This window comes from Brassica rapa, chromosome A03 (assembly GCF_000309985.2).
Source record: "Brassica rapa cultivar Chiifu-401-42 chromosome A03, CAAS_Brap_v3.01, whole genome shotgun sequence".
Taxonomy (NCBI): domain Eukaryota; kingdom Viridiplantae; phylum Streptophyta; class Magnoliopsida; order Brassicales; family Brassicaceae; genus Brassica; species Brassica rapa.
Window position 1 is genome coordinate 16,070,821 of NC_024797.2, and position 11,239 is coordinate 16,082,059.

Below are 11,239 nucleotides of genomic sequence, written 5' to 3' on the forward strand. Positions count from 1 at the left end.
GTTTGATGTGCTTATTATAGCTAGCACATGGACCAAATGGGTCCATTGGTAGTTAATTATATTGGTTGTAGCCTCATATTTCTATTGGTTGTAGATTAAATTATGATGTCGACATAAATTTTATTGATATACATTTAAACTTTAATCTCTCTATTCTTTCTTGCATGAATTTAATTAGAGAAGAAGTGTACGTACATAAGTTGTCAAAACACTGTGATTTTGAATAAATGTATACCTAAAAAGTAAGTATAGAATCATTTTACTTTGAACTGACGTTGACGCAAGGCTTGCATAACCAAACTTTTGAATTATGATCTCTTCCTTCCTGAAATTTTAAGAGTTCTAAATAATATAGAAAAATAGTTTAATAACTGGATGTTATAAATTTAAGTATGTATCATAGCAAAATAAAATAAATTTATGAATATTAAAATTTTAAGGCTCCAATACAAATATTTCTTTGTAAAGAAAAAAAAATGTTGACCGTTCCTTGTTGGTAATAAACATGCACTGAAAACTTGAGTAAGGTATAGATTCTTTTTGGACTCTTCTAGCAATAGCCTTTGATGGTCTTCCTCAACCAAGTGTTGATGGTATAATGGGAACTAGGAGAAAGTCATCATACACCCTTTAGAGATATGTGCAAAAATATTAACAAGTGATGGTGGGTGTTATATATGCAAGGTATAAGGAATCATATATGCTTGGATTGGATTGACTTCATCCATTTAAAACATTCTTTCCGAAAATGATATAGTTGTTTTGATTAATTTTAACGCAATGTTTTTTTGAAACTAATTTTAACGCAATGTTTAAACATTTACATATATAGCATAGTTATTTTTTAGTAGATTTGTTGTTCTTGTAAGGAAAGGTTTTAACTCATTTAAGTAGTCTATAATTTCCTTGTTGGCTATATATATAGTTTATTTTGATGGATTTTGTATAAGTTTCACCCTGAAAATTGAAAATGCATAATGTCGACAAAAAATGAAAATGCATAAGAAAAAGAATCATAAAAAGACAAAGCGTGCATGGCAGAACGAGAAAATGCGGTCTTCGTCTCGTTCCCATCAATCACATGTTGATCTTAGGGCATCTCCATCCCCACTCCATTTTTTTCTCTAAAATGGAGTAAAAGTGAATATGGAGTGAGGAATGCTCCAACCCAACTCCATATCTCACTCCATAATAAAATTTACTCCATAAATGGAGTAATCTATTTTTTGTTTGTTCATCACTCTATTATGGAGTGAGAAATGGAGTAGGGTTGGAGCAATTTTACTCCATTTGCACTTTTACTCCATTTTGGAGGAAAAAATGGAGTTTTACATTGGAGATGCTCTTACGCCGCGGTCGTCCACTTGTTCAATTTCTGTTCTTTTCTAACCATGGTCCCTTACTCTACTATTTATTTCCATAAGAGCCCTAAGCTTTCAAATGTATCGATTTTACTGATTTGCTCAAAACTATAATGGGCTCAATAAAGTTAATCGGCCTAGTGAATGGTGTGAAAAGACCCACCAGGCAGACAGCCAGAGTGAAGCCTCATGGCAATGTGCTTCAGTTTGAAGATCAGGAAAGGTCTATGAATCTTTTGTTTCACATGCTTATAGAAAATTCATCGAGACTTGGTGTTTATGAGACAAGCATCAAAGGAGCTAGTAACTATAAGCAGGGGAGGGAGAAACAAGAACAAAGATACTTATCTTATAAAAAAGCCTAATAATATAAGAAACTAGTCTTCACTAACATATAGGTTGCGCCTTGTAAGACTTGACATGAATAGAGAAATTCAATTTCGGTTCATTTCTTTGTTTTGGTTCACCTTTAGACGGTTAAGATTCTGACTTTATTTGGTTATAAACAAAAGAAGCAATATAACCATGCCTTCCGGTTTGGTTATCGAAACAGAAGGGCCGGTTTGGATTTAACTGAACAAAAAAAAACTCTTGAGTTCTACAACCAAACAACCAAAATCATCATCCCTTCTTTTAATCATTTATAGTTTGGTGATTATTAGAGATTGATGGTCTTTTTTTATTGGTAAGTATCAGGTCATTTTATAGCTATAGGCTAGTTGATGTCTTCAACAAACAAGCCCTCTTTTCATTACCAAATCTTAACCAACGATCAGAACACCTAAACCTAATTATGGCAAACAAAATTGATTAACAAGCCTATGGCCCCTCCATGTATATCTCTTCTCCATTGGTTTCTCTTCTTGACAATATATATAAATCGAGAAACAAGGTCAAATGGTCATCTGAAATTCATCAATAACATTTATCAACAACAACCAACAATGAAAACTTTCATGACCCATCTTTTTGTGACCGTCCTGCTTGTGGCCGCCCACACGGCCTTCGCCGAAACAAATATGCTTCAAGATCTTTGCGTTGCTGATCTCAAAGGTATCTTTCTCTCATGGTCGAAACTGAAGTTTAAAGACACACAAACATTTTTAAATTAATCTTACTGTTTTTTTTAAAACAATTTGGAGGCTATATGACATATGTTTAATAGTTCTTTAAAATTTGGAAACCATTGCGAATGTTTCATCCGGCTGTCATCAAAACCCGACCATTCTGTCTCTCTTGATCTAACATTTATATTCTTGCAAGAAATGAAACCAATCTTAATAGTTTTTTTGTCGTTGACTTTTGTTATGTTCTATTAGGTGCCAAAGTAAACGGATACGCATGCAAAGACCCATCACAAATAACACCAGAGGACTTCTACTACATAGGCTTAGCCGCTGCTGCAGACACATCCAACACCGCAATGGGGTCAGCCATTACAGCAGGCAACGTTGAGAAAATCCCTGGCCTCAACATGATGGGTACCTCCATGTCTCGTATCGACTACGCACCTGGTGGACTCAACCCACCGCATCTTCACCCCCGAGCGTCTGAAGCCATATTCGTCCTGGAAGGACGTCTCTTCGTCGGCTTCTTGACCACCACTGGAAAACTCATCTCCAAACACATCAACAAGGGAGACGTCTTTGTATTCCCCAGAGCTCTCCTCCATTTCCAGCAGAACCCTAACAATGCTCCTGCCTCCGTGATCGCTGCTTTTGATAGTCAGAACCCTGGGACTCAAAGTGTTGGACCGTCTCTGTTTGGTGCTAACCCTCCTATTCCTGATGACTTGCTTGCCAAGGCGTTCGGTGTTGAACCACAGGTGATTCAGAAGGTTAAGGGAAAATTCCCAGCCAAGAAATGAATATAGGTTTCAGACAATACCTAATAATGCAATAATAATATACAAATAATAAACATAAAAGTTGTAAAATACTACACAAAAGCAAACAATGCTTGTAAATTTTGTAATTGTTGTAGATATTCTTTCAGTTTGTTGGCCCATTGATTACAATGAGACCAGTTTCAATAAGTAAATCCCTGGAGTTAATATTTCTTTGAACATTTTCAAACAAATAATACAATGCATTGTCAATTCTTTGAAGCATACTTTGCTACAAGAATCTATGGGTTTTATGTTTTGCTTTTAGTGAAGCAGTTTCAACGGCTAAACTATCAGCTGAGTTTAGAGCCAAATCATGTCTCAGACAAGGATACTAGGCCATACTATCAGATAAAGTTAGTTTATTGTCTGGCCAATTCTTGATCTTTACACTATCCATTTCTCTATGTATATATAAAATGATAAAAAGGTGGTTGTCACAAATCATTACATTCTGTTTTTTTTGTAAGTTTAAAATCCCTTGTAAACTTCATGTGTCCTTTATAATATCAATTCTTCTTCCTTCTTTTTTTTTACCAACTTGACCTAATTTTCACCAAGGTTGATGTGGATGTAACTATAATCACCCATCTTTTTGCTCAGCTTAACTATTAAGAAAGAACAAACTCTGAACTCTGTTTCAGTTATTCTCCAAATCAATAAACATGGCAAGTTACAAGAACATTGTATGTATGTAAGTAATGTAATCATTGCCTTCACAATTTTATGTATCATTCTTTGTATGATTAATCAGAAGCAGACCTCTTCTCTCTAACAGAACCCACCTCTTGAGTTCAGAGGGAAACCCCAATGAGAAGAAAAAACAAGATTAGGATACAAACCTTCTCTGTTCATCTTATTTGTGATACGCACATACATGTTAAATAACCTTCTAGGAAATGCTAATGCCTTAAGAACCAGCTTTCTTGATCGGTTTAGTCTAAACCCTTTTGCTCGAATCTCGCTCTTCTTCCCCGAGTTCTGCCTTTTAGTCGACCTTGTTGTTGGTGGTGGCAATGCAGTCAAGTTTTCATGTTGATTCGTTAGCTTCTTGTAACGACATGATTGTCTCCACCTATACTTGCCAACAATCTGCAGCATCTTTGGCTCTATAAAAGATAGTGTTTTGATGCTGTCTTAGAGCAATAGTGATGAATAGAACAGAAGGAGTTTTGTTTTTGCTTCGAAGGGTAGGGATAAGGAAACACTGTAATGATGATGATGTTGAAGAGAAGGCATGTGGTTATATAAAGATAGAGAGAGTGTGAAAGATTCTTAAAGCACATGGTTTTATTCTGTGTTTTCATTTAAAACCCATAAATATCACAACTCTGCTTAAATGAGCAGCTCATGTTAAACCACATAAACAGATGCTCTGTACATGGACCTACGCCCTGTACATGGACCTACGCCGTTAAGGGTGTGACGATGATGTTACAAAAGAAGACAAATACATATTTTGGTGTGGTGTGTGAATTAGTTACATTTCGGCAAATATTGAATCCTACAAGATTTCTTTTCTTATAGACGAGATTATATGTTTACACTTTTGCTGAGTTTATAATGCTTCATTTTTGTCTTTAATAAAATAATGATTACATTTTAAGTTACTCTATAACAAAAACACATAATATATATACAATGAATTATGTAGGCTTAGATAAAACCCACAATTATTATTTTTACTAACGCTATATCGGAATTTATTTTACCTTGCATGCATTTTTGAATGAATGTTGCTATTAGTAAGAAAATGTATTCGGATATATAGGGAAAGATTTTAAGAATGGAATTGAGATCAAACAAACGACGTTTTTACTAAAGATTTTTCTAATGATTTAAATTTGACTATAAAGAAGTATCAATGGAATATATGGAGATTTATGTCCAATGATTGGATTTTGGAAGTCATATAATTCATGAATTGTAACAAAACTAGAAGTAGTTGAGAAGAGTATAATCTATAATTATTTTGGGCAGCCCTGGCAAATGTGACATTAGCAAGGAGAGAGAAGAACAATAAGAAAGAGACAATGGTCCAAAAATATTTATAAACACGTAACCGACAATGATTAGATTGGTGACAAGGAATAAGTTGGTTGCTAGTCTATTTATCCCTGTTATAGTATATAGTTCTTATTTCTAAGATATCTCAACCGCATAGTGTGTATCCGGCTAAACAGCCTAAACTAACCTCTCTTTCAGATAGTTATCAACGGTCAGGTTTGGATTAAAAATGGCAATGTCGCAGGTCCATTGAATGTTATATGGACCCACATTTAGGCCCATACGAGGCCCGCTATAGGGATACTACTTAATTGTAAAATGGAACTTAATTAGTAAGACAAGGACTCGCTTACGTTTCACTGATTTGTTGGGAAAGAGTTACGACAAAAGAGGAACACGACTCGTTTACGTTATTGCGTTTTGTGACTAATGACTATGATTAAACCATTAAATAAATGTATTAAAAAATTACGAGCATGAACTTAATTCACGTTTCTTGCATGATCTTTCGTATCGTAAAGTTTCTTTCCAATCTAAAAACAAAATTTCGACATCTCTTTTCCAAAGTCTATAATCAAAATCTAATATCTGATCACAATTTGTAGCATAGTATTTATTATAACAAAGATTATTTAGTGAATCAACAACATGATTAAAGAAGAAGAATCTTAGTTTAAGCACGCAGCAAACTAATGCACACACAAACGAATGAACATAGAGAGAATAGAAAGACTTAGTAGAAGCAGTGAGAGGAGGATTTGTTTGGGTGAAGGAGACGAGAGAAACGTCTACGGCGGTAGAAGAACGCCGTTTTGAGACGCGACCAGACAACGCGTTTCAGCCTCTTAGCAGATTTCAACTTCATCCAGACAACTTTCTTCACAACCCTCCCCACAGATCTCTTGATCCTCTCGGTTAAGCTCTGTTTCCTCGAGAACTGGTAGCTCTTAAGGAAGAGCTGTCTCTTCTCCACGTATCCTCCTCCATAGCTGTAGCCATAGTAACCGTTGTTGCTCTGCCAAACGCCAACGCTGTTGATGTTTCTGCTCATTGGAAGCATTTAGCAGCCGCCAAAACCGTCGAAGTTAAACGCCTAGAACGGATAGGATTTGGTTTTGGTTATGGTTATATCTCAATCTTGTTTCAAGTGCTTCACGTTGTTGCTTTAAATATAATTTGGTTTCGGTCTCTTTAACCTTTGACGTACTATACTACTCTGATTTTAATGGCGTCTCTCTCTCTTTTCATGTACTAAAATACAAGTCCTCTCGTCAAATCAAATACACTAATAAGTAGGTGAGACTTTAATCTAACTTCCCAACTAGTAAAAATTCAATAAAGAAGACCAAAGTTCACATTCTGTTTTTTTAGTAAATAATTTAAATGAAATTTGTATTCATTAATTCATTTACATATGACGGTTTGTTTTAATTCTAGTTGATTGATTTTTATAAACTTGAATGATATTGACATTTTCCAATTGTCTTTTGTTTTTGACCGAACAAATGTATTGTTGGTTTCTGATTATCATATGCTTTGTTGCTCTGGGGTTTTTAGGTGTATCCATATTTTTAATCCACTGAACTTATTTCATAGAAGGATTAAAAAACAAGACTTGAGTATGAACTCTACAATTAATACAATGTTAGCATATTTATGACACAAAAAAAAAAAAGAAAACTTGATATAGTAATCGCAGTCTGAAAGGAACATAAAAAGAGATGGCCTAACAGCTCCAAACTTCAGATAAACTCAATAGATACAGCTCCAAACTTTATCCAAGGGACCCCCAAATGTATTCACAAGTGTTGAGATTGTGTAAACAAAATTCCATAATCATCTACATCTATATAATTCAATGATTATTTTCTCTTCAGTTTGCAAAATATACTCTTAACTTAAAATATTTAATACAATGTTAAAGTTTGCATGATTAAAAATTCAGCAGCTAATTTGATGACAATCACAGATATAGTTGGAAATATACCATACTTTTATATCTGCTAACTTTCTGAGCAGAAACATATATATCAGAGCCAGAAAAATATCAGATATCTCAAAATTGTTACAAATCCCAACTAAGAGAAACATGTACTAGTTTCTAAATGATTTTGCTGGAATACTTGAAAAAGGGCAAATCTCCAAAATAGAATCTTTCTAACTTTATATCACAAAAATAGCACTCAAAAACTAAAATGACTAAAATAGCATTTTATCTTTTGAAAAATTTAAATTTTTTTATTTTTCAAAATTTGAAATCTTATCCCCAAAACCTCACTTCTCAACTCTAAACCCTAAAACCTAAATTCTAAACCCTAAACCCTAAATTCTAAACCCTAAACCCCACCCCTTGAGTGTTATTTTTGTGACTTTTGGCCTTGAATGCTAGTTTGAGAACAAAAACTTGATTTAATGCTATTTTGGTTTTTTTCTCTACTTGAAACCATGAAAAATAAAATAAATACAAATATAATATTGGGTTTACGGGCTTTTGAGCTAATGGGCTTAATCAGAATAGAGTTAATGGGCTTTACAAAACCTGAAAACTAAATAGAGAGTGAGAGCCGCGAAGCAGTAGTAGTAGCCTCCACCATCTTCCACTCCTTTCGAATTTGCACCGTCGCCGTCTCTAAGCCTTCTGCTCGGAATCTCCGTCATACGCCTAGATCTTCACAGATATGAACGCCCCTGTTCTAGTTCTCAGTAAGCATCTTCTCCTTCTCCAGATCTGTACTCTTGTTACTCTGTTTTAATCCTACTCATTGGTGAAAAATGTTTCAGAGGATTCGTTGAAGCGTGAATCTGGAACAAAGGTTCACCATGGTAACATCCAAGCTTCCAAGGTAACGAAAGTCCTTTCCTTTGAGTGTTTGAAATGTTGCTACTTTGGATCATGGCTTCACCACAGTTCTTGGGTTCGTTTTCACAGGCTGTTGCTGATATCATCCGTACCACATTGGGTCCTCGCTCTATGTTGAAGATGCTTCTTGATGCTGGTGGAGGTACTTTGCATCTTCTTATTACTGTTTTATAGATCTTAAAAAGAGAATAATATTAGGTTAAAGTTTATACCTTTTTCAAAGATCCAGTCTTTGCAGATTTGTATATAAATGTAATCTCTCTTTGTTAAAGAAATCATTATAGTGGGTTGAGTGGATCCTAAGTTGTTTTGTGCGCTACGGTGTTTGTTTTATGGCTTTTTTTACAGGGATTGTTGTTACTAATGATGGGAATGCTATTTTGCGTGAGCTGGATGTTGCTCACCCTGCTGCTAAGGTTTTGTTTCTTCCTATCTTCAACCTTCTTGTTGTCTTCTAATTGTTTTATGATGTATTTTTTCTCCTCTCTGTGTTGATTGCAGTCGATGATTGAGTTGAGCCGCACACAGGACGAAGAAGTTGGTGATGGGACTACATCTGTTATTGTACTTGGTATGTTCAATATATTCTGATGTTTCTTTTGTTGAAATCCTTCTAGACCATTACAGGTTCTTTGAACACTTAAAGTAATACGAATGTGTACTGAAAGCAACATTTTTTTATGCTGGTTTTAGTTTTTGTTGTCACTGATTTTGTTTTTCAACAGCTGGTGAAATGTTACATGTTGCTGAAGCATTTATTGAGAAGAGTTATCATCCCACAGTCATCTGCCGTGGTATACTTTCGTATCATTTTTTATCTTACCACAGGGTTTTATTTATTGTACTGTTTTCATTGAAGAATGTTTCCTTCTCTGCAGCTTATAATAAGGCTCTTGAGGATGCTATCGCTGTTCTTGACAAGATTGCCATGTCAATCGATGTCAATGACCGTAAGTCAACTTGTACCTTTGTTTTTGATATTTTTTCAGCCAAGGGTTGATAGACATTTCTTTTCTGTAAGTTCCGTTTTTACCTCAATGTTTACTGATACAAGAATGTTTATTTATATTGCAGGTGCAACAGTACTAGGACTAGTCAAAAGCTGCATAGGCACAAAATTCACTAGCCAGTTTGGTGATCTTATTGCTGTGAGTACTTTAATTTCTCAAGTTAATCTCTATTGTGCTCAAGTGCTTACTCCATTTCATGTGGCTCTTTTAGGATTTGGCTATTGATGCCACCACTACCGTTGGTGTTGATCTCGGACAAGGACTAAGGGAGGTGGATATAAAAAAATACATCAAGGTTGAGAAGGTCCCCGGTGGTCAATTGGAAGACTCCAAGGTTCTCAAAGGAGTCATGTTCAACAAAGACGTAGTCGCTCCCGGTAAAATGAAGAGAAAGATCGTCAACCCACGGATCATTCTTCTCGACTGTCCCCTTGAGTACAAGAAAGGTGAAAACCAAACCAACGCTGAGCTGGTTAGAGAAGAGGACTGGGAAGTTCTGCTGAAGCTTGAAGAGGAGTACATTGAGAACATCTGCGTGCAGATACTAAAGTTCAAACCTGATTTGGTCATCACAGAGAAGGGACTTAGCGACTTAGCCTGTCACTATTTCAGTAAAGCTGGGGTTAGTGCAATAAGGAGGCTGAGAAAGACGGACAACAACAGGATTGCTAAGGCCTGTGGAGCTGTGATTGTGAACAGGCCTGATGAGCTTCAGGAGTCTGATGTTGGTACTGGCGCTGGCTTGTTTGAGGTTAAGAAGATAGGAGACGACTTCTTCGCCTTCGTTGTTGATTGCAAGGAACCTAAAGCGTGTACTGTGCTCTTAAGAGGACCAAGTAAAGATCTTCTCAATGAAGTGGAGAGGAATCTTCAGGTGTGTGAATGATATTTTAATTTCTTCTGTCAAAGTCATTGTCACTAATGCTTTGTTACATTCTTCTTACAGGATGCCATGTCTGTTTCAAGAAACATCATCAAGAACCCGAAGCTTGTTCCTGGTGGTGGAGCCACTGAGTTAACCGTCTCTGCCACTTTAAAACAGAAAAGTGCAACAATTGAAGGAATCGAAAAGGTTGGTTATGTTTTTTTACCACTTAACCTATTGTTAAAATCTTTTCAGAGTAGGATGAGGCCTCTAATTCTGATTGTTGTTGAAACAGTGGCCTTATGAAGCAGCTGCTATAGCTTTTGAGGCTATTCCACGTACTTTAGCTCAGAACTGTGGAGTTAATGTTATCAGAACTATGACAGCACTGCAAGGAAAGGTATCATTTGTCTACTCTTCTTTTCTCAGTATCTGCCATTTTATGATTCTGAATCATTCTCATTGATTAGCATGCAAATGGTGAGAATGCTTGGACTGGAATCGATGGAAACACTGGTGCAATAGCTGACATGAAAGAGAGCAAGGTAAATAATAAAAGAAAGCTTTACTTTGTTAGTGAATCTAGTGTTTCTTGAGGCTAACGGTTTGAACTTTGTGAATAGATATGGGATGCTTACAATGTGAAAGCGCAAACGTTTAAGACAGCGATAGAAGCGGCGTGTATGCTACTGAGGATTGATGATATAGTGAGTGGTATCAAGAAGAAGCAAGCTCCTGGAGCTGGACCTTCAAAGCCTACCATTGAGACAGAAGGAGATGCAGACAACGAGCAAATACTTCCCGACTAGAAAATTGTGCTCTCACCAACTTAATCTTGTTCCTTTTTTTGGTCTTGTTTTGATATTTTAGTTTGGAATGTTTTTGGAACTTGACAGTCTCTTTAGTATCTTGTTGTTTTGCATTTTGACTTGGGGAGAAAAGATCTTGAAGGGAGTGAGTGTTTTGAGTGATGAATCTTTTGTTTATTTCTGGAGGCAAAGGCGTTGGCATTGCAAGACGCTGATTTATTTTTAGTCTAACCCGGATTTACTTGTTTGGTTTTGCTACGTATGGTACAGCGAATATTTATTTTTATGAAATGAATTTCATCAAAAAATATATAATGACACCAAATAAAATTCTAAAAAAACCAGAACTATACTACTAGAACAGAGAATTCTACATTGATTTTGATTGAAAGCACAAATGAATTTCAAAAACATAAAATCTAAACTATTATTTTTGAAGTGA

The 11,239-nt window shown here is 35.7% G+C and overlaps 4 protein-coding genes across 4 annotated transcripts; 2 read left to right on the forward strand and 2 right to left on the reverse strand.

Moving 5' to 3' along the window:
* Positions 1-2,251: 2,251 nt before the first annotated feature.
* Positions 2,252-3,459, forward strand: LOC103859123 (germin-like protein subfamily 2 member 3). The gene is made up of 2 exons (XM_009136611.3): positions 2,252-2,414; positions 2,681-3,459. Exons 1-2 carry the CDS (start codon positions 2,306-2,308, stop codon positions 3,226-3,228), a joined length of 657 nt encoding a protein of 218 aa, XP_009134859.1. The 5' UTR covers positions 2,252-2,305; the 3' UTR covers positions 3,229-3,459.
* Positions 3,460-3,855: 396 nt separating this feature from the next.
* Positions 3,856-5,575, reverse strand: LOC103859126. Its single transcript, XM_009136612.3, has one exon. The coding sequence runs from the start codon at positions 4,345-4,347 to the stop codon at positions 4,018-4,020; it is 330 nt and encodes a 109-aa protein (XP_009134860.1). The 5' UTR covers positions 4,348-5,575; the 3' UTR covers positions 3,856-4,017.
* A 243-nt stretch (positions 5,576-5,818) lies between these two features.
* Positions 5,819-7,476, reverse strand: LOC103859127. The gene has a single exon (XM_009136613.3). The coding sequence runs from the start codon at positions 6,311-6,313 to the stop codon at positions 5,987-5,989; it is 327 nt and encodes a 108-aa protein (XP_009134861.1). The 5' UTR covers positions 6,314-7,476; the 3' UTR covers positions 5,819-5,986.
* A 352-nt stretch (positions 7,477-7,828) lies between these two features.
* On the forward strand, positions 7,829-11,042 carry LOC103859128 (T-complex protein 1 subunit gamma). Its single transcript, XM_009136614.3, has 13 exons — positions 7,829-7,956; positions 8,035-8,096; positions 8,183-8,255; positions 8,462-8,529; positions 8,615-8,684; positions 8,839-8,907; positions 8,992-9,063; positions 9,188-9,261; positions 9,335-9,997; positions 10,070-10,195; positions 10,284-10,388; positions 10,459-10,533; positions 10,612-11,042. The coding sequence occupies exons 1-13, from the start codon at positions 7,932-7,934 to the stop codon at positions 10,795-10,797; spliced, it is 1,668 nt and encodes a 555-aa protein (XP_009134862.1). The 5' UTR covers positions 7,829-7,931; the 3' UTR covers positions 10,798-11,042.
* Positions 11,043-11,239: the final 197 nt, after the last annotated feature.